Consider the following 27,903-nt stretch of genomic DNA (forward strand, 5'->3'; position numbering starts at 1 on the left):
GACGTAAATCCCCAAGTGATACTGAACTCTTTAGGGGGAAAAAATCTTCTCAGTAGGCAGAAAAACACAATGACATGAGCTGAGGGCCCAAATGACCTGTATTTTAAAGACCACGGCGCCCTCTTGTGGCCAACTGACAAGAACGCATCTGTGTGGAAACCATGCAGTATTTTTCGATGCAAATTTGCTATTACGTCATTCTAATTCAATTTTCTGCAAGAGTGCAATTGTAAATGTGTTTGTATTGCCCATAATCAATTATTATTCATCAATGATCATTTAGACAAGCATTCCATCCAATGATACGTTTCACTAATACTCAATAACTTACTGGACACTTCATTAGGTACACTCATCATTTAATGCATGGGTGGGTGGGGAGGGGGTCATCATGATTTTGCATGAAGTAGATGTTCTGCTATTAAAATGCACATTGGGAGCGCTCCCGCACTTTTTTATTTGTATTTCTTTTTTATATTGATATAAATGAACTGCAAGCAGCCAATGTACATGCAGGCAGCCAAATATGTGAGCTTGCTGACAGGGTGGACATTGTGGGCTAATGTTAACATATTATGAGCACACGGTGGACCTTCACTCAGCAACATCATTTTGTTAGCAAGCAGCATATGAGCAGTGTTGAACAAACAATATTTCAAATTTGTGAAAGTCTTTTATATTAATTGATATTTTTGCTATGACAGAGTGGACATGTTAAGCCTGACAACATCCAACCACACGCATAATATGACGGAAAATTACAAAACATGAGAGTGAATATTTACGCTGAAATAGCCGCATTGTTTTCAGCCTGCATTGAAGAAAAACAAAATGCTCTTGTGTCACTGAAAACATTATTGGGTTTCTTAAAGGGACAGTTACCTCATAACGACAGGATGGACAGCAATTTCAGCTCGGGACACAGCCAAAATGTTCAATATGATTCTGAAAATAGAATATATGTGTATAAAATGACTCGTTTTATAAAAAACTCATTACGCACACTGTAGTAGCGTGTGTAACATAACAAATCATTGACATCAAATAAAACGATATTTTTTAAATATGTAAGATGAAAGAAATATTTTTATATGTGTACATTTTTGGCCACTTATAATAAGACGTCATAGTTTTATTTTTATGCTACATTTTCATGATGACCAGATGATTCTGATGAGAAATGCACTTTATAAGCGATATTGACCCACTGCCAAAAGTATTGAAATTAACAGTCTTTATTATTGGTCGTAGTTTGCAGTGGCGTAAAACTGCACAGCATCAAATAAAGAGTTGTCTGAAGTATTTTGGTTACTTAATATCTTATCATAGACACAGAGACAAAATACCAGCCACACGTCTCATTATGATAGATGTTGTCACCACTGCAGTTGGAAATAATTTGTTTCTCCATCCATCCATCCCATCCATCCAAAGCCATTCTCCCGTGAGCGAGCACCGACTGGCCGGATGCCAAAAGGGGGCGTTTGCATCATGCAGCCGGAGGGGCGGGTCCAGAGGTGGGTGTGTGTCTCTCAGCTGATGCGCGTATCAAACCGAGCGACTCCATCATCAGCATCCGACGCTGACAGCGGTCGAGGACGGCATCCCGAGCCCCACCGACGCGCGGCGGCACCGCAAGATGATCGGGGCCCGCGGGAAGCGGGACTGACCGCGGAACAACAACGCGAAGCCCACAAAAAAAAAAAAAAAAAAAAAAAAAAATAGAAAAAAATGAGTGAGTATCGCCTGTGACGACGGAGCGCCTCGCTGGTCGCTATAAGGTGGGGAGGGGTATAAAAGAATAATAATAATAATAATAATAACAATAAGAGATGGTGCGTTTGAACGCCCGTCAATGTCAACGAGGCCCGTGGATTTGATTCGGATGAGACAAGGGAGTTCGGGATGGCGGAGAGGATTTCACGCGTGGGGCTGCAGCCTGCACGCGGCCTAGTGAGTGCGTTGGAAGCGCGGTGCAATGGGAGCTCGATGCGGATGCCGCTATAAAGCCGCCCTTGCCGCCCAGGGATGCAGAGAAAAGGGGGGGGGGGGGGGTCGTGAGTGGAGGGACATAACCACCGTGGCACCTATATAGACACTATTCCACTACTACTACTACTGCTACTACAGTCACCCAAGAGGAAGTAACGATACTGTATGTAACATTCATACTTGTTTCGTGGCTGTGCATGTTTACGTGTGCTAATATCCATCTTAAATGGCTTTTACACTCAGCTACCATAACATTAAGTGCACCTGCATCCACGCGTGTTTTTAAAGAAAGTGCTATTGAGACATGTTATTTGAGGCACATCTCAGGATGAAGTAGTGCAATTGTACTGTACACCGTTGCAAACGACAACCAACAATAAGCATATTGTTGAGTTAGTAGCGCCAACGCCGTACGTTTAAACTGAGCGTTATTATATTTGCGTAGTTACAAACACAGCCATTATGGTAAATCAGAGTATAGTGCTTGCATCGAGTGTGCAACATTATTTCATATTTACTGTTTTATGTAAAAGCGCCTAATCGTATGATTTTATATTGTGCCCATACATTTACATACCCTGGAAGAAATAGTGAAATATTGGCAATTTTCTGGAAGATATAACAGATCATGCAGAAAATTCTCTGAACTGCTAAAGCCATTTTTTATCACGTGATTTTTAAATAATAATTAACTGAAATTCTCCCAACTGGCACTTGAATGTATGGACTGATAATACCCACATATTGACATACGCGGGTTTAAATGGCTAAGAAAGGTAAGTTTCCACACTTTTGACTCTTTTTGATTGGCGTCAGTGTAGTTAATGAGTTTCTAAGCGCTTGAGAAACCAAATGTACATTTCATCCAGGTCTGCACTGAACTGGAACTGTCAAATGTAAACAAAAGAAGACAGTTGAACTTTAAATATCAGGAAAATAATACAAAAAAAATACATCTAAAGATGTGAAAACGTCAATGGGTAGTGTTCAAAGTCTGATAAAGAAGCGGAAAAGAAGGGATTCTGTTGAAAACAAGCCATGGTCAGGCAGAGCAACATAAAATTTCAGCCATAACTTCGATGAAGATTCTTCGGGATGTAAATAGAAAGATAAAAGTAATTTCAGCTGAAATATATGCTTCTCTGAAAAAAAAAAAAGTTTTGCTCATATTTTCTTCAAACAATGGTGTGTAAATTTATGAGCACAATGCTGGATTAAGATTATTATTACAGTTTAAACATGAAACATATTGCCCCCATGTGGAGTAAAGAGAATATTCTGCCTTGATTTGCTAATTTGAAGATGAATTGAATTTTCATTTTGATGCTAAATGATACATGATACCCGCAAAGACAAGCTCATGCTCCTTTTAGGTTAGCATGTTAGCATGCTGCTATAAGGGGTGGCTAAATTTGTTCCTCCTGTTTCCAAATGTTTGCAGAATTGTCTGCGTCAAACATGTTTTTGTCACATTATAACGCGAGGCCTTAATAATTCAAATTCATCCATTCAGGATACAGTTTCATGTCATTCAGTCAACGGCCAACAAATCGCGTCCGCTCTCCGTTTAGTCGTCTGCATCTAATTCTATGAATGCAATAACAATATTGTATAACACCTCTCATTTCTCTGTGTTCCTCTAGTGTGTGTGCTCCCACTACCTGCATTAGGTTGTGATGACCCACACTGCATCCAAATGTTTCTGTGACCCTCCCCAAACCTGACTCCTAACCTCTAACCCCTGACCTTTGACCCCCACACTATGGGCAGTGTTGGCAGTGGGGTGGCAGGCGAGCAGGAATTTGCCATGAAGTCCGTTGGCACGAGGACCACGCTGCCCCGCGCCCCTCCTCTCTCACGGCGTTGCCCTGGTGACCGCAGCTGCAGCGCAGAGCGTCTGCCCCGACCCGCCGCCACTATATCCGACGGGACGGCCTCTAGCGACGAGCGAGGGAGCGTTAGTATCAGCACCGGGACCTGTACCGACCGGCCGACCGAAACGGCCTCCACCACCAACACGGAATGTACCATGGCGGCGGCCAACAACAATAGCCAGCTGGAGTGCGGCAACGCGGCTATCAGGAGGGAGTGGGAAAGGGAGAGGCAACGTGAACGGGGGAGAGACAGGGACCGGGACCGAGACTGGGACCGGGAGAGGTTGGATAGGGAGCGAGAGCGTGAGAGGAACAGGGAGAGAGAGCGGGAACGGGTGGAGAGGGAGAGGCTGGAACGAGAGCGGGAGAGAGAACGGGAGAGAGCCCGGGAGAGGGAGAGGGAGAGGATCGAGAGGGAGAAGATCGAAAGGGAGCGGGAGCGAGAACGGGAAAGAGAGAGGGATAGGGAACGGGAGAGGCTGGAGGGGGAACGACTGGAGAGAGAGATGCAGGCCGCCGGTCTGGACGTGTGCGGGAACGTCGTGGGCCGAGGCGCCAACGAGAAGAACGGTGTTGGGGTGAACCAGCATCAACACAGAGAGATGGTAGCCGCCAGAACCGACGCTGAGAACAACCAAGCGGGACACAACCCACCCAAAATCATGGCGGTGTCAGGAAAACTGGAGCAGGTACTTCCCAATACCCTTACCAGTCAATACCAGTCTTTTGCTAGTCATTTAAGTTGAAGGGTCATCGAGCCGTTCGTCTCATACTGCTAAAAAACAGGCTTGAAAAAACAGCCATCCATCCATCCATCCATTTTCTGAGCCACTTCTCCTCACTCGGGTCGCGGGCGTGCTGGAGCCTATCCCAGCTGTCATCGGGCAGGAGGCGGGGTACACCCTGAACTGGTTGCCAGCCAATTGCAGGGCACACATAGAAACAAACAACCATTCGCACTCACAGTCATGCCTACGGGCAATTTAGAGTCTCCAATTCATGCATGTTTTTGGGATGTGGGAGGAAACCGGAGTGCCCGGAAAAAACCCACGCAGGCACGGGGAGAACATCCAAACTCCACACAGGCGGGGACAGGGATTGAACCCCGCACCTCAGAACTGTGAGGCTGACGCTCTAACCAGTCGGCCACCGTGCCGGCTTGAAAAAACAAACAATAAAAAAGTAACAAAATGAGGAATATATATTCCCTCATTTAAGCAAAATTATCTCTATATCTAAACTTTGTAAAACAAGTAAACACAGCTAAACCTTGAAAAAAAACCTCCGATGTCATCAATAGTGTATTTTTACAACAATTGTAGGTTTGAATTGTAGCTTCCTCGTTCAGTCCAAAAACATAGTATGAACAAAATCCTTTTGTGAGTAAGGTATGTTCACTGAAGAAACATTGTCCATATTTAGGAATGTAAATAGTTGTCTGTCTTTGTGTCAGTACAGTGAGTGACAGGTGATGAAGTTTGCAGGGATAGGCTCCAGCTTCCATTAAGTCTGGACAAGTGCAATAGAAAATGGATAATTGAATGCATCAGTTTCTCCTTTAGTTTTATACTCATTCACATATGTTATGGTATTTCCCAGGCAATGCAGAGAGACTCCGGCCTCGTTCGTCCGTCCGCCTTCAAACCGGTGGTTCCGAAGAGTTTCCACTCCATGCAGAACCTGGTGGGCCAGGCGGGCGGGGCTGGGAGCGAGGGCAAGAGCGAGGCGAGGGGCGAAGGCTTCGGTGAGGGAAGAGGCGGCAGGAGGGGCAGGGATGGTGGAGGGGGAGAGTCGGGAGAGGTGCCGGAGGCCCTCCTCCTGGACCAGGAAAGCCCGGTGAGGGTCAGCAGAGGTGAGGGTGTGGGAAATCCCAATGAGGTTGTTCAGGGGGGTATGTCCGACTCTGGCAGGAACTCTCTGACCAGCCTGCCCACCTACACGGGTTCGGGCTCTGGCTGTGGACCCCCGGCTGTATTGGGGCCGCTGAGTGCCTCCACAAGCCACATCAACAGGTTGGGCATGGCTGGGGCGGCAGCGGGCTTGGACAAGTTAGAAAAGCCTGGCTACCAGGTAGGCACTCAAACAAACCTTCATCCCTACATGGCATCAGAATGGTTATATGCATTTTTTCCCCTCGGTTTTCCTCCAGAACGGGCTTTGTGCGTCGGACAGCGGTCGATCTTCGTCGGGGAAGAGCTCCTCGTCCTATCAGAGGCTGAGTCACATGAGTGATGCACCGGGACCATTACGCCCCTCCCCTTCCTCGGATGACATCATCCAGGACCTGGAGGACCGCTTGTGGGAGAAAGAGCAAGAGGTCAGTACATGCAGGTGTTGGTCCCTGCAGGTTAATTCCCCTACAGCAGTATTAAGGTAAGGTATAACTCGGTTCAACTGAATATAAATTTGAGTGTATAACAGCTGACAATACCCTGGACTGATCATCTGTCAATCATAGGGCGATTGTGGTTGAAGCATTGATATTGAATTGAGCCTGGTTGTGTGAAAGGCAGCAATGTGAACCACTATGCTACCCCAATTTCATTCGTATACTGGTCAAAATCACTATAAAGTGCCTTTGGTGTCTTCATCAGAATCAATGTCATTCTGAAAAGAGTCATTTTAATCATGTATATTCTATTGTTATAGTCATATTGAACATTTTGCATGTGATTCTTCTTCTTCAATGGAGACTGAAACAGTGGATAGTTGCCGAAAAAAATATGTACACTTATGTTTCATAATTTTCATCAAATGATGCATGTAGCTGGATGTTGTCAAGCTTAATATGTCCAGCCATAACATTCTAAGTTAATGATTATTTGCGAAAAACAATCAAGTTTATCAGTTTGAACATTAAATATCTTGTCTTTGTAGTGTATTCAATTAAATATAGGTTGAACATGATTTGCACATCATTGTATTCCGTTTTTATTTATGTTTAACACAACGTCCCAACTTCATTGGAATTGGGGTTGTAGTATTGCTAAACCAACAAATCTAATGAGGTCCAAAGCTAAGAAATATACTATCTTCTCCTATCTTCCGTCAAAGTGTACTATAATATTTCCAAATAACTCGCTCGCCCACTAGGTGCAGCACATGCGCCGCAACTTGGACCAAAGTGAAGCCGCCATCATTCAGGTGTTTGAGGAGAAGCAGCGCGTGTGGGAGCGACAGATGGACGAGTTGAGACAGAACTATGCCACGCGCCTGCAGCAGGTGACCTCGCTGCATCCTCTAGACTCCCACCACTGTCCTTAAAATGTCGCTGCACAGTCTGGGTTCCCTCTTTCAAGGCAAATTATTGAACATGTTGACTTATGTTGAGAGAATTACGTTTGGTCTGTGACGCAGATGCAGTTCATGTGAGTTGCATCTGCATTGTAATGTCATGATGACCCACTCTCGAAGCCTCCAACTAGTCATTTAAAGGCACCGGCACTGATGCGCAACACATAAAATCTCTTTTTACGGCAAAATGGCCACAAAAATTACTGTGTAATCATCTGCAGGTTACGCGGCGTGCACAGCGTTCGCAGACCGCCCTGCAGGCCCAGATAACCCGTTTGTCCCAAGACAAGAGGAGGCTCCAGGAGGAGATGGCTGCCCTGCTTGCCCAGCGGGAGGAGCTGGAGCGAAAGTGTCTGGATTACAGGAAGGAGCAGGCTGACATATTACCACGTCTGGAGGAGACCAAGTGGGAGGTAAGATTTATGAGCACTTGACCCAACCTCCAAAGTCGAACGCAATCCATTCTGTGGTTCTGATTGTTCAATAAAGTGTTTATCATAAGAAACACTTAACTCTTGTGTTTAAACTCCTTTAAACTTGTTTGACTGTCTTTACCATATATTTCTTGGCCATACGTCGGTTGAACTACAAATTGTCCAGCTTTCGGAATTTGACTTTGGAAGTTCCACTGTAATGCATACAGTCTGACACACAATATTTATATCAGTTCCACCAAATATTCAACTTCATTTTATTTGTAAAACACCAATTCACAGCAAAGGTTATTTTGTGGCCCTGTACACATAGTAAACATAGGTTAGGATTAATAAGAGGTTAGTGACATATATGGCAACTTAACTAATAAATGGATCATCACAGTGAAACAGAAGAATGTAAGCATCCAGCATCAAAGACAAAGAAGTCTAAACTTTAAAACAAGAAAATCGTAGCAATTTTAACTGTCTAGCAGTTCAATTGGAAACCGCGTTAAAGCGGCGAGTAACTGATAAATAAGCACGACTACAGATTAAGAGAGTAAACAGCTACACTAAGCACATACAATCACCTGGAACACTACGTCAGTGGAGACAAGGTTCAAGCCTAGTGGTCAGGCGAGAGAACCCATGTCATCCATGTCAGTCCATCATCACAGAACTAAAATGAGACAATGTCATAACTGTACCTTAGTACTAAAAATTTTAAAAGGTGTCATGGTTTCCCATAATCATCACCACATTAGACTTGTAGACTTCCTGCAGGTGTAGTGACCAAGAATGGCAGCAGCTGTGTCAATATAAAGTTTCATGAAAATGGAGAGTGCGTGAAAATGCTTGCATCTGTAAGTTTTCAGATATTCAGCCCTGTAGAGTGCTCATAGAAATGGAATAAGACACTAAAAACTCACCCTCTCTTTCCCCGCTGATGTGGCAGGTGTGTCAGAAGGCCGGCGAGATCTCCCTGCTGAAGCAGCAGCTGAGGGAAAGCCAGGCAGAGGTAACGCAGCGGGCGGGGGAGATGGTGGCTCTGAGGGGCCAGCTCAAAGAACTCAATGCCCAGCTGAGGGAGCAGGAGGAGGCCATGCTCGGACTGAAGGAGTCCTACAGCACCAAAGGTCTGGAGCTGGAGAAGTGCGAGGCGGACCTGAGGAGGACTCTGTCGGAGGCGAGTTCCAATTTCACTTGCTGCATTATAATGGAAAACAACTTTTTGTAAACTTGAGTGTATATAATTAGCTAAATATTAGAAACACTGCTTTTCAATCAATGAGAAACAAAAAACTATTTTACCCTGTACTCAAGACAATCTTAAATTTAATGCCTATGAGGGAAAAGAAGGGAACAAAACACAGAAAATAATTTCCAATAAGTGCAACTGCTGGATCTAGAAGGTTCCCAGTAAATCCAAATAATTGAAATTCTAATCCATAAAACCCTTGCTGGGAAGGAGTAAGAGGAGCAAGTCGAAATGGGAATTGAACAACATTCAGCCAAAGCCAAAAACAATTTGATCTTTCGTGCCGGATGAGCTTATAAGAAGCTTATATAGATAAAATATGCATACGTGCACTTTATGCAATAAGTAGAGGGTCATCTAAATTGAGAACGATTGTCTTAAAATGTTAACTGCGTGCATTTATCAGTTGTGTTTTTACCACATTAAAACTTCAAACAGCTAAGTAAGATTCTTCATTTATTACAAATCATGTATCTTCGTGCATCTATCTATCCCAGTGATGTATAGTGACAGGCAGAACAATAAAGGCAGAACACTCAAATATATCGTAACTTCTCGTGTATAATTTTTCTCCCCCCCAAAAAAATCTTCAAACTTCAATAGTGTGTATTATACATAGGTATAGCAAAGGTTATGAAATTCTTTCACAGTGAAATGAGGTATATGAGTAGATACTTATTTTAGAACAGCCATAAATTAGTTTTAAAGCTGCAGTGTTCAAACTAAACTCTATTATTGTATTATATACATTATTAAAGAACAAGTAGACCTCCGTATTAATAATATTACTGATCCAGAAAATTGTCCAGAAAAAGAATTAGGAGAGGGTCACCACTCACATTTATTGCATACAAATATATCAATGGATAAAAAGTCATGGGTGCACATTATACATCGGAAGAAGGGTTTTCCTAATTTTGGGAGTCAATTTTGGGGGTGCGTATTATACATGAGAAATTACGGTATTACTTTTATTGCTTTGGCCTGAGCACAAAAAAGCAAATAGCTCTTCTATTTTTTTTTTCCAATGGATAACAGAGATAAGTTCACAAAAAAATCTTCGAATTTGCAAATAATGAAGTTCAAATATGTTGGGTTTTAGTGTACATGTATATGATGAGGTGATTATACATTTATCTGGTTTTCAGGAATAACGGCCACCCCTCGGAAAATCATAACTACAGTGTGGCCTGTGGGAAAAATGAATTTGACACTTTGCTTCAAGAGAATAGCACTCAACTTGATCTTTGCTTCCTCCAGGTGTCCATCCTTCGAGAGAAGCTGGGTGTTTTCGAGGTAGAGGTGCTGAGTCTAAAACGAGCTCTGAATGAAGTCAGCAGAGGTGCCGAGGTTGTCATGAGCCCAAACTTAGCTGCTGCAGGCCTGTTGCCACCCTGGGGAATGGTCCACTGCCCGCGAACGCCCGGCGATCCGTCAACCAACTCCCTCCTCCCTACGGCCGACACGCTGCTGAGTCTTCAGAGTGACGAAGCCAAAGCCCAGAGGCAGGAGGCTCAGCGGCAACGCGAGGAAGCGCAGTGGCAACAGCAGCAGCGTCAGGATGCCCACATGCAGCAGGACATGCAGATGCGGCAGGACGCTCACCTCCGCCACGAAGCCCAACTCCGCCACGAGGCCCAGCTGCGCCATGAGGCCCAGCTCTGTCAGGAGGCCCAGCAGCGGCAGCAGGACGCTCACTGGGACGAGGCTGGCGAGCTGCGCAGACAGCTGGAGCAGCTGCAGGCCGCCCTGCGCCTCGAGCGGCAGCAACGCGAGCGCCAGGCCCTCAACTTCGACCAGGAGCGACACACCTGGCAGGACGAGAAGGAGCGGGTGTTGAAATACCAGGCCCAGTTGCAGCTGAGCTACGTGGAGACCCTGCAGAAGAACCAGGCTTTGGAGAAACGGATGAGCCAGCTGGGAAACAAACCCAGCACCATGTGCACCGTCCCCACCACCACTGTCACCAACAGCTCCCCTTCCTCTTCCTCCAGTTCTCCACCTCCACAATCTCTCTCAGCTCTCTCTCCTCAGCCACCACCATCTATCCCCGGTCCCATCACCCTCACCCTGTCCCCGCCTTGCGAAGACCAAAAGGGCCCGCCATCCCTCCACCAGCTTGCCCCTCCTTGGGCAGGACCCTCCCGCCTGGAGAGGATAGAGTCCACTGAAATTTAAGAAGACAACATGCATGAAAACGCTCCCAAAATTGCCCAACAAACACACTCACAAAATACCACATCACATCGTACTGTAAGAGAATTTCAGCTGACCATAGTCATAAAAACACCAAACACAAGCAGGTTGATTAAAACAGAAAATGTCCACACAAAGTTGCACACCACCTCCTGCATTATCAGAAGGGGGGAAAAAAACGTGTGCCACACTGCAGGACAACAAACTGACTATGTTTAGGTGACAGCACTAACACAGTGGTCGTTTATTTCATTCCCGTGCCAGGAAAAAAAGGACCAAGACAATCAGGGATATTGTCAGAAATTACAAAGAGTATTATCATTATTATTATTATGCGATATTTATTATTCATTGTAAGTCTGTCTCAGTCGTATAACGTACAAGTAGAACTAGTGGTCAGAGTGTGTGACGTTAACCTGCATTTTTGGCCAGAGAGCGCCTTACTCCATCTTTTCCAGCATGTGTAAGAAAATAACTATTGCTGGGATCCAGAAAAAAAAAAATCAAGTGTGAATATAATTTTCAGTGCTTTGATTATATATATTTATCTATATAGGTCACCCACTTATTCCACATTAGGTGACATCACGCTGTACTTTTCCCATTGAAGTCGGTTTTCATGACATTTCATGCACAACGTCCAACATGCATGAGTCAAACATATCCTCAAATCCAACAGAGCTTATATTTTGTAAAATAATAATAATAAATTAATTATATGTTTAGCTGATAATCAACCCAATCCAAATATGAGAAGTTTTAAGTTTACCTTCACCTGCGGTGACTAAAAATGAACCCTAGAGGTCGGTATTGATCTATCACGGTGCTCCAAGATGACTTTCTTTCCTCCTTAAACTGTATAACAGTGGAAACAAATGAATGGAAGCACACCATCTCAATTTGCTTAATGTCAGGAAATAAATCCCAAAGTTAAAAACAAATAAAATAATAGAGAATGTATGTTATAGAAGAAATAAATACTTATAGTTATAGATTGTACATGTGTGTGAATGAAGAAGTGTGTGTGTGTGTGTGTGTGTGTGCGCGTGCCAGTTTATAAAGACTGATGATAGAGGGACTAGTGGCAATATTGCAAGTAAAAATATATAAGAAAAAATTATTTGATTTTTGTTAAGTAGAGTAAAATGGAGACAAAGAGAAGTGGGTGTTAGATTTTGTGCATCTGTTTATCTGCATAGTTTATTCAGACTGAATAGTGGGAGCGTTCAGCCTAACTGCACTACATCATGTCCAGTTGACATGTACATTAGACTTCAGTATGAATACCATGGCTTTTATATGTGTTGTTCATGCCGGCATACAAGGATGTTGCTCAAGAATATTAATGTATCGCTAGGGAATCACATAGTATTATCATCTTTATTACTGTTATTATAAATATGGTAAAATGACAAAGAAAATGTGCCATTGAGGTTTTTTTTCCTTTGTTTTTTTTTTTTTTTTTACTGTGTAGATAGCATATTGGCCTATCATAACGGTGTAACCATGACCACATTGTTCCCTCAACCCCCCAAAAAAGAGAAAAGATGCTCCTTTTGATGTAGATGATAAACGTAGTTACAGTATTGCATTGTTTAGAGAGCAAAATGCTATCAATTTTATACATGTTTCAGGTTTATTGTTTACAGATATGTTATTAGTATTGTTCTGGCTTGATTAAAACCACATCTTTGTTCAAATCAGCTGACTGAATAAACGTGACTAATTCAGCTGTTCTTGTTGAGTATTTTATTTATTTATATTGTGATATGTATTTATTTAAATGAATAAAAGTAAATAATTTGATTAAGGCAAATTGGTCCGAAGTAGCTTGGAAATGCAGCCCTATGGGGGGCACAAGTCAGTGCAAACTGTAGGCCGGTCCCAAGCCCGGATAAATGCAGAGGGTTGCGTCAGGAAGGGCATCCGGCTTAAAACCTTGCCAAACAAATATGAGCGTTCATACCGTACCATACCGGATCGGTCGTGGCCCGGGTTAACAACGTCCGCCACCGGCGCCGTCAACCTGCAGGGCGCTGTTGGAAATTCAGCTACTGTGGGTCGAAGTCGAAGTCGAAGAAGAAGAAGAAGAGGTGGAAAGCGGGTTCTTCGGCAGAAAGAGAAGAGGAAAACACTGAGCCTAGAACTGAATGTGGGGACTTTGAATGTTGGGACTATGACAGGAAAATCTCGGGAGTTGGTTGACATGATGATTAGGAGAAAGGTTGATATATTGTGTGTCCAGGAGACCAGGTGGAAAGGCAGTAAGGCTAGAAGTTTAGGGGCAGGGTTTAAATTATTTTACCATGGTGTAGATGGGAAGAGAAATGGAGTCGGGGTTATTTTAAAAGAAGAGTTGGCTAAGAATGTCTTGGAGGTGAAAAGAGTATCAGATCGAGTGATGAGGCTGAAATTTGAAATTGAGGGTGTTATGTGTAATGTGATTAGTGGCTATGCCCCACAGGTAGGATGTGACCTAGAGGTGAAAGAGAAATTCTGGAAGGAGCTAGATGATGTAGTTCTGAGCATCCCAGACAGAGAGAGAGTCGTAATTGGTGCAGATTGTAATGGACATGTTGGTGAAGGTAATAGGGGTGATGAAGAAGTGATGGGTAAGTACGGCATCCAGGAAAGGAACTTGGAGGGACAGATGGTGGTAGACTTTGCAACAAGGATGCAAATGGCTGTAGTGAACACTTTTTTCCAGAAGAGGCACGAACATAAGGTGACCTACAAGAGCGGAGGTAGAAGCACACAGGTGGATTACATCTTGTGCAGACGATGTAATCTGAAGGAGGTTACCAACTGTAAGGTAGTGGTAGGGGAGAGTGTGGCTAGACAGCATAGGATGGTGGTGTGTAAGATGACTCTGGTGGTGGGGAGGAAAATTAGGAAGACAAAGGCAGAGAAGAGAACCATGTGGTGGAAGCTGAGACAGGACGAGTGTTGTGCAGCTTTTCGGGAAGAGGTGATACAGGCTCTCGGTGGACGGGAAGTGCTTCCAGAAGACTGGACCACTGCAGCCAAGGTGATCAGAGAAGCAGGCAGGAGAGTACTTGGTGTATCTTCTGGCAGGAAAGGAGAGAAGGAGACTTGGTGGTGGAACCTCACAGTACAGGAAATCATACAAGGAAAACGGTTAGCTAAGAAGAAGTGGGACACTGAGAGGACCGAGGAGAGTCGAAAGGAATACATTGAGATGCGACACAGGGCAAAGGTAGAGGTGGCAAAGGCAAAACAAGAGGCATATGATGACATGTATGGCAGGTTGGACACTAAAGAAGGAGAAAAGGATCTATACAGGCTGGCCAGACAGAGGGATAGAGATGGGAAGGATGTGCAGCAGGTTAGGGTGATTAAGGATAGAGATGGAAATATGTTGACTGGTGCCAGCAGTGTGCTAGGTAGATGGAAAGAATACTTCGAGGAGTTGATGAATGAGGAAAATGATAGAGAAGAGAGAGTAGAAGAGGCAAGTGTGGTGGACCAGGAAGTGGCAATGATTAGTAAGGGGGAAGTTAGAAAGGCATTAAAGAGAATGGAAAATGGAAAGGCAGTTGGTCCTGATGACATTCCTGTGGAGGTATGGAAGCATCTAGGAGAGGTGGCTGTGGAGTTTTTGACCAGCTTGTTCAATAGAATTCTAGTGCGTGAGAAGATGCCTGAGGAATGGAGGAAAAGTGTACTGGTGCCCATTTTTAAGAACAAAGGTGATGTGCAGAGCTGTGGCAACTATAGAGGAATAAAGTTGATGAGCCACACAATAAAGTTATGGGAAAGAGTAGTGGAGGCTAGACTCAGGACAGAAGTGAGTATTTGCGAGCAACAGTATGGTTTCATGCCTAGAAAGAGTACCACAGATGCATTATTTGCCTTGAGGATGTTGATGGAAAAGTACAGAGAAGGTCAGAAGGAGCTACATTGTGTCTTTGTAGATCTAGAGAAAGCCTATGACAGAGTACCCAGAGAGGAACTGTGGTACTGCATGCGGAAGTCTGGTTTGGCAGAGAAGTATGTTAGAATAATACAGGACATGTACGAGGGCAGCAGAACAGCGGTGAGGTATGCTGTCGGTGTGACAGAAGAATTTAAGGTGGACGTGGGACTGCATCAGGGATCAGCCCTGAGCCCCTTCCTTTTTGCAGTGGTGATGGATAGGCTGACAGATGAGGTTAGACTGGAATCCCCGTGGACCATGATGTTTGCAGATGACATTGTGATCTGCAGTGAAAGCAGGGAGCAGCTGGAGGAACAGTTAGAAAGATGGAGGCATGCACTGGAAAGAAGAGGAATGAAGATTAGCCGAAGTAAAACAGAATATATGTGCATGAATGAGAGGGGTGGTGGGGGAAGAATGAGGCTACAGGGAGAAGAGATGGCAAGGGTAGAGGACTTTAAATACTTGGGGTCAACCGTCCAGAGCAATGGTGAGTCTGGTCAGGAAGTGAAGAAACGGGTCCAAGCAGGTTGGAACGGGTGGAGGAAGGTGTCAGGTGTGTTATGTGACAGAAGAGTCTCTGCTAGGATGAAGGGCAAAGTTTATAAAACAGTGGTGAGGCCAGCCATGATGTATGGATTAGAGACAGTGGCACTGAAGAGAAAACAGGAAGCAGAGCTGGAGGTGGCGGAAATGAAGATGTTGAGGTTCGCTCTCGGAGTGACCAGGTTGGATAAAATTAGAAATGAGCTCATCAGAGGGACAGCCAAGGTTCGATGTTTTGGAGACAAAGTTAGAGAGAGCAGACTTCAATGGTTTGGACACGTCCAGAGGAGAGAGAGTGAGTATATTGGTAGAAGGATGATGAGGATGGAGCTGCCAGGCAAGAGAGCTCGAGGAAGACCAAAGAGAAGGTTGATGGATGTCGTGAGGGAAGACATGATGGCAGTTGGTGTTCGAGAGGAGGATGCAGGAGATAGGCTCTCATGGAAAAGGATGACGCGCTGTGGCGACCCCTAACGGGACAAGCCGAGAGGAAAAGAAGAAAGAAGGTCCGAAGTAGCTTGGAACTGGGGAAAAAATATTTTGCTACTCAAAATCTCTATTATATACAAAACTTCTAATCATGTATTTGCTTAGTTTGTATCTATAAAATATAAAAAATAAACAAATTATTTGTTTATTGTAATCCTTGTGCCCTCCTCACATTTATTCGCCATTGCTTGTATGTTTTTTTTTTGTTTTTTGCTTTAATTACGTAATAACGTCAGACCTGCTCAAATATTCAGAAACGTTCTTAGGATGTTAGTTCTTTTAGTGTCATGTTAATTATTTAATTGATTTCATTTCTTTTATAAGATAACATAATTGTTTCCCATAGAATAGAATGGGGTTGGGCTTTATATAGACTGGTGAGATGAAAAATAAATAGTTCGCCAATTAAAATCGAGTCTGTATTTTGATTGAGACATTTGTGAATAAGTAGATATACTGAAAACGTTCACCCTTAGTCTTGCTTCAGCACAGCACTTTATGAAAGCGCCTTTCGCGTTTGCCAAATTCGTCCCTTCTCACATTCCGTAGCTGTTAGCAATCAAGCTAGCTAGCAGTAAATTAGAACCGGCGTTCGCATTTACATGCTCTAACATAAACTAACAACTTTAAAACGGAAACTAATCCCCTTTAAATCGAATAATAAGCACTATTCGCTGTCTGTGACGTGCAGGGTCTTAAACCTTGGTTATTATATTTATATCGTTAGCTCATAAGTACGTACTTGAATGCAGCGCAATACTTTCTCAATGGCTCATTTGGGCTGTGAAGTCATCATGGACATAGAAATAGAATAATATTTAGTCGACTACATCGCTCCTTAATTAGTTAGCTGAGCATCCTTGCGAAGGCATGTTACCCTGACCTGTGTTCATGAAAGGTGAGCCTCTTGAGTATGAACACTTGAGTCAACACTAAATGGCGTGAGTCCATGTTGAGTTGCTGAATGCATTGTGCTTCTTCCTTGACCTACAAAAGCGTTATGACTCTGAATTGTATTGTGTTTTTGTTTTTGTTTGTTTTGTTTTTTTCCCCCTCTAAGGTTGGAGGACATGGTCGTGAATCTGTGCCTGCCACACTTCAACACAAACATCAGCTGCAGCAAGGTATTCTATTCAGCCATTCAACTAGGGCTGTAACAATCGAATACTTTTAGGATCAATTATTCTATCGATTATTCCATTGATTAATCAGATAAAAAAATATTTTGCATTAATGATCATTGGAAAATCTTTTTTTCCCTCGATTACTCTTTATTAGCCAGTTGTTTTATTGTTTAATGATGAAACAAAAACAAATAACAATTAAGCAGAATCACATTATAGGGAGTTATGTCGTACTCACCAACCTTTTTGAAACAGATCTACTTCTTGGGTAATGAATATTGCGAAGAACTAATAGTTTGATATACACTTCTGCGGCTGCTTTAGGTTCAACTGCATGTCAATGAAAGTATATTCAACTGACTATTATTTTTTCCATAAATTCATGATGATTCAGTTACTGGTTGTGTCCATAACATGTCAGAAAATAGGGAAACTGTGGATCGTTGTTTTCCAAAGTAAAAGCAGATGTTTGCAAATGTTTTATTTTGATTAAACACAAACAACAATAAGTCTGCCTCCATGACAGAATCCTACAGAAGCCAGAGAATTGTTACTGTTGAAAGGTTTAAATCAGAGGATTTGGACATTTTTCCAACTACTCTAATTCACAAACAGACTAATTCAAATGCTTATCACTTTATTGATTCCTTAATTAGTTGTTTTTTTTATTGTTGAAGGGCCACATACATTCGCACTGTCTGCTTCCAGCCACTCACCGTGACATCACTGCCCATGCACAAGCCTTGTGAACTGGACCGCTCGATTTACAAATATACAGTACAAATGAACACAAAATTACTAAATGCTTAAGGCACCTGAATTATAAGTAACATATTTTCCCTAACAATAAATGGCTTTGGAGGCATTTTCTACAGGCTGTTTGTGTATCGCTGGCATGATAAAGTCCTGGTATACACATGCAGACCCAATCAAAACACATAGTGAATGATATCAGTTTTCAGTAAGGCGCCCCTGCCAGACGGCAGGCGCCCATTGCATGCACCTGAAGCTTCACAGTTCTGTGGACCGGGGTTCAATCCCCGGCCCCGCCTGTCTGGAGTTTGCATGTTCTCCCCGTGCCTGCGTGGGTTTTCTCCGGGCACTCCGGTTTCCTCCCACATCCCAAAAACATGCATGGTAGGTTAATTGACAACTCTAAATTGCTCGTAGGTGTGAATGTGAGTGCGACTGGTTGTTTGTTTATATGTGCCCTGCGATTGGCTGGCAACCAGTTCAGGGTGTACCCCGCCTCCTGTCCAAAGATAACTAGGATAGGCTCCAGCACGCCCGCGACCCTCGTGAGGAGAAGCGGCTCAGAAAATGGATGGATGGATGAAAAAAGTTATTTATTTCCATAATTCCATTCAAAAAGTGAAATTTGCGTGGAGGGGTGGGGGGGAGTAAAAGCCAAACGGACGTAAACTCTGGACAACACCCGTCCATATAGCCGGGACAGTGAGAAAGTTAGCGTAAGCATGTCATTAACAGTATTTATTTAAGTAATTTAATTGCAATAAAGTAACTTAATTACAGTAAGTTACAGCACCCATTATTTCTGTCATGTTGTAATGTTGAGCTGACCTAAACTGATGTCAGTGGCCAATCTTTGAATGCCCCCTGGAGGTCATTGATGTTTTAACTTTTGTCTAAAATGCTAGAGAATAATTTTGAGCTGGGATGGGCTCCAGCACGCCCGCTACCCGAGTGAGGATAAGCAGTACCGAAAATGGATGGATGCATGGATATAGTACTCAGTATACAGTCCACAAGTATAGACAATAAATGAACAAGTCATAAAGTACACAAGTATATACAATAAATGAACAAGTCATGTAAATGGACACATTGCTCCATCTTGTGATTGGATTGGTGATCAGTTATCGTTTTTTTTTTAAACTTGGTGATCGGCCCCAAAAATCCTGATCGTGTAAAGCCTAGTTACAATGCAGTATGTACTGTTTATAAATATGGTATATATACTACATGTATTGTTTGTATGTATACAGTGTATATAGCAGAATTATATGGAGTAAATATGTATTTTTGTATGTGTGGATATATATGTAGACACACACATCACATACAGAGAATTTCACCCCTTGCTAACATGTCAGCTGCTGGTGGGACCAGCATTTTATTTTATTTTTTTCCTCACGGGAAATTATGCCTTTATTTGATGCGCGGCATTTATTTGTTCAAGTCAAAACCCGCTGATCAATGGAGGCATAGTGTCTATTTAGAGCAGATTCCACTCTTTGCGAGAAATATGGTACTGGTGGTGCATTTTCATGACCAAAGGTTTGAAATCCATAGCCCTGTTTCGCATCCATTGTAAATATGGCTTTCAGTATATAAAGCACTTTGACCACTCTTGCTTCACCGAATACACTTAGTGTCACATGACCACATTTATGTTGTTTTCCCTCCTTTATCCAGTAAATGGCACAGTTCGTCCTCTGTAAGGCTACAAGAGTCTTGGTAGACTTGGGAAACGAAGAAAAAAAAAAAGCGCAGTGTGAAGGTGGAGGACAAAAGGCCTGAAAATAAAGACGTCAAGGGCCAGAGTGGTGTGTGGGAGACTGAATCATCGCTGGCCTTATGCTCTTTTATCTCCGTCTTGTCGTACCATAAGAATAGCTGTATTTTCTACACGCTCGGTCTGCTTAAATTTGTTTCTGCATTGGATTTGTCACCTCATCCTTGGACATTCTTATGAAATTGGAGGGTCTTCAGTCATTTGAATTGAATGCACGTCATCCTTGTCTCACCGACTAGTTTGTCTTAAGGCAACAGACACATGGATTTCCATGAGGTTCTCGGCCACATTGTTAAGGGCTTTTATATAAAGTTTAGTCCAAAAAAAAGCTACTTTATCTCTGTAGGAAGAATTTAGTCTCATTGGCTCGCTGTCAATGTGTTTTAACTCTTGCGTGTTTTTCTTTCATTTCCAACCGAAGGTGTGTGCCGATGGGTACGATGTCACAAACCTTATATCGGCGGACCCCGCTCTGCGGAGGCGTGGCTTCAAACTGGAGTACTTTTTACGTCCTCCTGTGCAGGTGAGGTGTTGCTGTTAGTCGAGCTCTACTGGTAGTTGGTTCTTATGGTTCAAGTGTCTCATGTACACTATATTCTGTATATGTACTCATTTTAAACACGTTTGGCTAGATTGCCTCACGACACTCTTGGTGTTTGTACAAATCAAAATTATACAACAGAACCTTGAAAGAAGAACACAAACTGATTGCTTTGGTTTCAGAATCAATGTTTCCGAAATAACGGAAATTGAAATAAACCTTTTCCACGTCAAAGTGTCACCGTCATGAAATTGTTCTTAACCATACAGGCGCACAATATTTTAACATCCTTAACATCAAATAGGGTTGCACGGTATTCTAGTACTGTAATTCCTCGCCATCAAAAAGGAATCAATACCTTGTATTTTTTTTGTACGGGTACTTCTGCACAGTTCTAAAGATTAGCGAACAGTTCATCCAAAAACAGATGTGTGTCTGCTTCGAGCTGTTCTTTAGTCACTCCAGTAAAATATTAAATGTATTCCAATGTGGAAAGAACAAAAGCGAGATGAGCACCCCGCATAGAACTGGAGTGTACTTTATTTGCCCTCTGTGGCCCCACACAATAACAGTACAGCAGAGCCCACTGCTTTTAATGATGTTTGAGGGTTTTGCTGTGGTACTTCATGCAGAATTTTGGCGTCATGACAACACTAGTCATACAAGTTTAAAAAGACATTAAATAATGTTATAATGAAATAATTTCAATGATGAGTGACAGACAGTCAGGACAAGGACGATTACTGCTGTGCCGGAACTTCACATTGCATAAAGACAACGCATTTCCCCTTTGAAAATCTTAAACTTTTCTTACACTGTGGGGTTTTTGTGCAAATTTAGAGGTGTATTTTTCTAATGGTTCAACTTTTAAGGTTCCACAGCATTTGAAGTTTTCCAGTCCTCGTTGCTAACAGACCGTCGTCGTTCAACAGGTGACGTTAAGGTTCGGCTTCCAGGTGGAGCTTTGCAGGGTGGACGTGGAGCTGTGGCCCTGGGGCTTCGACCGAGGACAGTGCAGCAAGAGACTGGAGATCAGCACCAGCTCCGATCCACTTCCCCCTCAGAATATTGGCCAGGAACAGGTTAACGACGGGCTTCAGACGCAGGGAAGTCTGGAGCAGAAGAGCGGAAAACAACAGCAGTGCCATCCAGCTCGTCTGTTGAATGGCCACCAGCGGAATCTCCAGGCTCAGAGGTCTGGTGAGAAGACTTTGGATGTGCCTCGGCCAAAGATTCATACTCAATCAGGCAGGTCTGAGCATGAGTTTAAATTGGTGGGTCGTTGTGAACTCAAGGAGGAAACAAAAGTTAGTTTCTCCCGTCCTCCATTTCATCCGCGACCTCCATTCGTGTCCTCTCCTCCTCCCCCCGCTGACGACGGTCGGCGGGAGGAGCTGTGGAGCCGAGGACACCTTTCTTTGACGTCTGTCACGCAGCTCCGCGTCACTCTGCCTTTCGGCGGCTCTGCGTCGGCGCTCGGCCTCAAGGCTTTGGCAGTGTGGGGGCAACCAGCTAGTTGCTGCCCCCTGGAGGAAGTTGAGAAGATTGAGCACATCCACAAGGCCAATCAAAGACTGTTACATCAACCTGTCCCAGCTGTCTATCAAATCAAACAGCCCTGCCAAGGCACACCTCCGAGGTAAAAGTGTTGGCTTTCTACTGCATATTTTGCAAACATATGTGCCGTCTTTACGTTGACCCCTTAAGATTAAAGGAGATGTGTATCTTTGAATTATAGCACACGTAATACAAACAACCATTTACTGTATACAACAAAATTTGCCACTCATGCGAATTCATGCTCAACTATACTGATCCCATGTTTTTTTTTTTAACAAAAAAAGCATTTCAAACAGGCATAGGTGACAATAGAATAACTAAATCTGTCAGATGCGTCTGGTGATTTGGCTATATTTTACTATAATTTGACTATTTACACTATGACACCTATGTGCTGTATTTCCATCTGATTCTAGCATTCAATCTCTTAATTCAATCCCAGAGGAGTTCCTCGACCCCATAACCCAGGAAGTAATGGCTCTTCCCATGCTGCTTCCGAGCGGCATGTCTGTGGACAGCACCACCCTGGAGGAGCACCAGAAGAGGGAAGCCTCCTGGGGGAGACCCCCGAGCGACCCGTTCACCGGCGTCCCCTTCACGGCCGCCTCCCAGCCGCTCCCAAATCCCCAGTTGAAAAGGCGAATCGACTATTTCCTCCTACAGAATGGTGGCACGAGGAGGGACGGGACAACGGGGAGACGAGGGGAGGCAGAGAAGCCACAACCCTCAAGGCTCATTGGCTCTCTGGCGGCAAACGGTAATCACTGTATGATGGCTGCCACAAGAGAGGACCCCGCATCGGGACAGTCGTCGGATCACGGAAATGCTCCATGTGACTCAATGCTTCTTAACAAAAACACAACACTTGAGATTGACGGAGTGAAGAAACGACACTTGAGTGAATCAGAACCACCTGCAGCTGTGCAACTACTACTACCTCAAACTAAACGACCAAGAAGTGACACAAACTCAGGTGAGAGTATTTCCTCAAATGAAAAAGTATTTGCCCCCTTCTCAAATCCTTTTTCTGTTTTTGCATCGTTTCCCCACTTTCATGTTTAAGATCATCAAATAAATGTAAACCTCAGACAAAGATAAACCGCTTTTAAATGTTGTTATTTATTTATATATCATTTGTTTCTGCTGAGTGTGTCCCAACCAGTTATTAGCTTTAGGGGGCAGTTACTTTTTCACACAGGGCCAGGTAGCTTTATTTTTTTTATTTTTAATTTTTATTTATTTTATTTATTTTTTTAACTTTTTCTCCCCTTAAAAAAAATACCATTTTAAAAACAACTTTTTGTGTTTACTTGAGTTATCTTGGTCTGATTTTTGCATTTGTTTGATGATCTTAAACATTAAAGTGGGGAACCTGTGCACAAAAAAAAATAAGAATTTGAGGAGACAAATACTTTTTCACGACACTGTACGTGTGTGTATTAGGTCTTTCCTGCATCAATCACCTAGAAAACAAGTGTCCAATTATTAACATGTAGACCTTTTTCCTATTGTTTGTTAACAATAAGCACTAGGATACTTCCAGGTGACAGAAAACGAGTGACTACCGCTGACCTGAACTGAAAATGATGCACTGTCAAGATATTCCACAAAACGTTTAGGTTCATCTTCTGCCTGTAATTTGATACACACGAAACTGCTGCGCCTGAGTAAAAACAACCAATCCGAGACAGAAGGCATGAGTTACGAGGTGTCAATCATTTATCGCTCACTCATCGCGGACTCACCCCGGTGGACTTGCGTAAAATGAAACTGATAACATTTAGTGTTCGTAACACTGCATTACAATTAAGGCACTTTTCAGGAGGAACATTCATCTGTGCCAACAACATCACTCAATCCAGCTCTGCTTACCTTTTGACTTGGCTTGACATGATAGCAGGGCGCGTCGCACCCGTTAGGGTTGTATGTGTTCACGCATGATAGTGTTTTAAACAGTATAGCCGCTTGAAAGGGGCTCTGGGTTGGGTGGAGAAAGTTGTTGTGGTGGCAGATATTATGTAAATCAACCCCAGTGTAATGTAAGGGCGGTAGTGCAGAAGAACTCTCGAACAGATACTTTTTTTCAGAAATAAGCAGATGACAAAGGATGTACTTGGTTGTATATGTTCACACTTGATGGGTGGGCAGCCGCTCCAGAGGCCCAACTATTTGTTTACGACCACTTCAAAAAAAAGTCAATATTCCATAATATGTCCCCATTAATCAATTATTAACTTGAGTGAGTGTGTTTACCTTTATTTCCTGTGAAGTCTCTTCCAGAGGGCCAAGCAGCAGCAGCTCGCATGAACAACGTCTGTCAGCCAGCCTGGACGACGCCCTCTTTTCCGTCTTAAAGGGACGACCCTCCTTTACGTCAAACTTGTCTATGCGTGGGCCGGCCCCTCCTGTCACTGAGTCACTGGACTCCTCAACTCAGTGTCAGGCCACTACTCCTAGTGCTGCAGGTGAGCTATGGAAAAAGAATAAAACATGTCTTGACAATTCAGTTTCTGGATAAAATACTGTTATGGTAACCCCCGCCTTACCTTTATTCATAATTTAAACTGTGAATATGCTACAAAATATGATCCCAAAACAGTTAGATATACTTTTAAACTCATCTTACATCATTACCCTAAAAAGTAAATGGCTTGCAGAGGATTTGGTGACGTGTCGACTCTCCCCGTATCTTCTTCCGCCTCTGAAACTAAACTTAGCTCATCTAAGAAATACAAAACTTGTCTGTTAGTTGAGATGTGGCACTTCAACATACAGGGGGGTGCCTTGAGATATGAGTGACTTCATGTGATTTTTTTTATTTTTTTTTGCTTTGACTTGTTAGCAAAAATTTAAATCACGCCGCTCTCTTCACAACAAGCAACAATTTGGCAGTAAAAAAAAAAAATCCTTTAAAAAAAGTAATAGTACTCTCAGTTCAAGTTTACTGCGAAACTAAACATAAAACAGAATTACACGTGTATTTAAAACAACCACATAACTTTTCCTTAAAATACGCTATCTTAATGCTAACACATAATAGGAAATACTCACGGCATATATTCTTTATGCTCTGCAGAAAATAACTAATACTACTGCAGCTTACTGAGTTATTTACAGTAGTTGTGTAACTCATCTTCAATGGTGTTTGCATGACTGTATTATACTGCCCCCAATGGCAAAGTCACCCACACCGGAAGGAGCCGCACTAAATTAATAATGATGTACTAACTGTTTCGTTCTGTATATTATATATAATTGTTATTGCTAAATGTTATATAAAGTAAAATTTTATAGTGTGCTATTTTCCTTATTAAAATACATAACAATTTTGAGGGGGGAGACTATTATTTGTGTTAAGAATTGTCAACAAAGATTTATCTGCGAGGCAGATGCAGTCCTCAAACGAGCCGCATGTGGCTCGTAAGCTGCAGGTTCCCGACCCCTGCTGTAATCTATGATATAAGAAAGTGAAAATGTTAAAGAATCATAAAATGACACAAAAAAGGTGTCTGTTTTCGCCAGTGGCGAATGGACCACCTCGGCCTCACTTTCAGTCAGGCAGAACCCTGAACTCAGCGATCCTTCTCCTTACTTTTTCCAACTTTTTGTCCTTCCCAGACGAGAAGACGTGTTCGTCTTGTTCCCGCGTACTCTCTCCATACTCGACGCGGCCGTCGCCCGTTTACCGGCTGCTCTGCGGCCACTTGCTGTGCCGCGCCTGCCTGCAAAGTAACTCGGCACCCGCGCGGAACTCCGTCGCCACGGCAACGGCCTCCGCCCGCATCATGTGCTCTACCTGCCGAAGCGCCACCTCTCGCAGCGACATCATTCGCGTGCATCACTAGCCTGCCCGGAGACAGCGCAAAGAAACAATTTGCTCTCAAGCCGAAGGTACAGAAATGATGTTTGTCCTTGTTCGTCGCTACATTCTCAGGTGTGCGGAGGATGTCACGAAGTATTGTGCAAAACTGATTTGAAAGAAAACATAGAAACACAACTGTTTTCCTCTCCCTTTTTGTAGTCTCTTCATCGAGCGCCACAGCCTTGGTTCGGATGGCTTGTGGGAACACAAAGAAGCCTGAGGACAGTGTGCAGCGTAGCCACAGGCTAAATGCATAAAGAGGGACGTGTGGAGACTGAAGCTTCATGACTGAAGCTTTTTTTTTTAAACAGCTTCATCTAACCGTCTAGTGTCATGCAACCCACCATGTCACATTCACACTGCTATTTCGGATATTTGGAAGAATAAATGCAGCAATTAAGTCAAGAAATGATCAGCAAAGTTTGTGTTTCCCAACCTTTATTAAACCAAGCCACATACCGGTGCATCTCAATAAATTAGAATAGTGGCAAAAGATTATTTAGTTAGGTAGTTCAATTCAACAAGTGAAATTATTTTAGAAATTTGGAAATTATAGAGCTGCACTAAACACAGAGTGAAATATATATTTTTTAATATACTTATATATAGCTTACAGGAACTGAGAACCCAAAATTCACCAACTCTAGAATCTAAAATATTCCATAACAAGCAGGAAACAATGAAAATGATTTGTAATGTAGAAATTAGGCATTTGCCCTTTGAAAAGTATTTTCCCAAGTGTTTAATGACTCTATATAATGTATGAGTACTGAAATTGACGTTTCTAACATATTCTAACTTAAGATGTACCTGTCTGTATTTTACATGGGGAAAAAAAAAAAATACATCTCACGACAACACAAACAAAATGTCCCAAAAAGTGGATACACTGGTTCATTATGTAGCTTCTGCCATCTAGTGGAAGAACATTTATTTGATCTGTTTATCACTATACATCACTGGCATAGATAGATGAACACAGAACCATTATTTGTGGTGAATATTTTTTTTTTTGTACCAATTCAAGTGAAATCTGATCATTTCCCACAGCATACAAATGTGTCACGGCAAGCTAGTGGGAAATCACAGTGGAAAGTCATCCACGCAGGAAGCCGAGATTCGAAGATGGCACTTCTCGACTTTGAGGCAGACGTGCCAAATGAAAAATAAAAAAACACCCCCAGATGCTGGCTGAAATCAAGTCTAGTGCGCTGTGCTGACGGCGACTCCGCAGGTGTTCTACTTCGGAGCGTCCACTGTTTGTTTCCCACTCGGGATGTGCCGCTGAGCCCGTAAAAAGGTACAAAGTGACCCCAAGACTTTTACATTACCAAAAAAAAAAACGTTGGGCGACCACATTGACAAGCATGTTGGTTTCCACGACAACATGTAGAGTAATCAAGGTCGTGATCCTGCATCCGCTCTGCAAGAATTGCATGCAAACTGGCATCAGATAAATAGATCAGTGCTTTTTTGTTGTTGTTGTTGTTGTTGACTAGATAAAATCTATGCAAGCACGGAGAGAACATGCTAAGGTTGGAACCCTCAAAACTGTGAGACAGATATGTGAACCACAACATCAACGTGTTGCCCCTGAATGCAATAGTTGAAAATAATTTGGTAGGGTCAAACTAAAAAAAATATTTTTAACTAGTTGGAAGGTATTTCATGAGATTTTACATTTTTTGTTTGTTTTTTTTTAGTTTAAATTTAAATCGGTTTCTATAGGGTCAGCGTTTTTTTCCGTCCTCTGATTGATGTAAGCAAAAGCTATTACAGCCAAGTTCGATGAACAAAACATCCATCCATCCATCCATTTTCTGTCCCACTTCTCCTCACGAGGGTCGCAGGCTGCTGGAGCCTATCCCAGCTATCGACACCCTGAACCGGTCGCCAGCCAATCGCAGGGCACATAGAGACAAACAACCATTCGCACTCACAGTCACACTAAGAGGCAACACAGCTGTAGCAATTCACACAATATCAGCATATCTGGTGAGTATGATGTATTTTATTTGCATTTTTTTCATGTTTTGGTCATGTTAGATAAATATTCATATTAATAAACTGCTCCAAAACAGCTACATTAATGTAACCAATCATACAGGACTCAAATGATAGGGACGTAAGAAAGTACAAAGACTTCATTACTTATTTATTTTTCAATTTTTATCTTTCTGACAACTTTTAACTTTCATTCCCTATATTAGAAAAGCTGTACTCTCTGCTGCTTACTATCCTGTACAAGTTAATAAAATAATGAAACTCTTGTGTATAG

At 42.8% G+C, this 27,903-nt stretch overlaps 2 protein-coding genes across 3 annotated transcripts; both read left to right on the forward strand.

The window, feature by feature from the left end:
• The first annotated feature begins 1,494 nt into the window (after positions 1–1,494).
• Positions 1,495–12,760, forward strand: lzts3b (leucine zipper, putative tumor suppressor family member 3b). Of its 2 annotated transcripts, XM_061767744.1 has the most exons (8): positions 1,495–1,735; positions 3,636–4,555; positions 5,466–5,936; positions 6,016–6,183; positions 6,960–7,088; positions 7,382–7,573; positions 8,532–8,762; positions 10,095–12,760. In XM_061767744.1, the coding sequence occupies exons 2-8, from the start codon at positions 3,755–3,757 to the stop codon at positions 11,010–11,012; spliced, it is 2,910 nt and encodes a 969-aa protein (XP_061623728.1). In that variant the 5' UTR covers positions 1,495–1,735; positions 3,636–3,754; the 3' UTR covers positions 11,013–12,760. The 2 variants fall into 2 exon arrangements, with proteins under 2 accessions (XP_061623728.1, XP_061623727.1); XM_061767743.1 differs by lacking the exon at positions 1,495–1,735 and having other exon boundaries at positions 1,742–4,555.
• A 3,755-nt stretch (positions 12,761–16,515) lies between these two features.
• Positions 16,516–27,898, forward strand: ubox5 (U-box domain containing 5). Its single transcript, XM_061767745.1, has 8 exons — positions 16,516–16,900; positions 17,063–17,126; positions 20,084–20,185; positions 21,136–21,842; positions 22,180–22,736; positions 24,034–24,228; positions 25,382–25,654; positions 25,785–27,898. Exons 2-7 carry the CDS (start codon positions 17,073–17,075, stop codon positions 25,606–25,608), a joined length of 1,842 nt encoding a protein of 613 aa, XP_061623729.1. The 5' UTR covers positions 16,516–16,900; positions 17,063–17,072; the 3' UTR covers positions 25,609–25,654; positions 25,785–27,898.
• Positions 27,899–27,903: the final 5 nt, after the last annotated feature.

Source organism: Phyllopteryx taeniolatus, chromosome 3 (assembly GCF_024500385.1).
Source record: "Phyllopteryx taeniolatus isolate TA_2022b chromosome 3, UOR_Ptae_1.2, whole genome shotgun sequence".
NCBI lineage: Eukaryota > Metazoa > Chordata > Actinopteri > Syngnathiformes > Syngnathidae > Phyllopteryx > Phyllopteryx taeniolatus.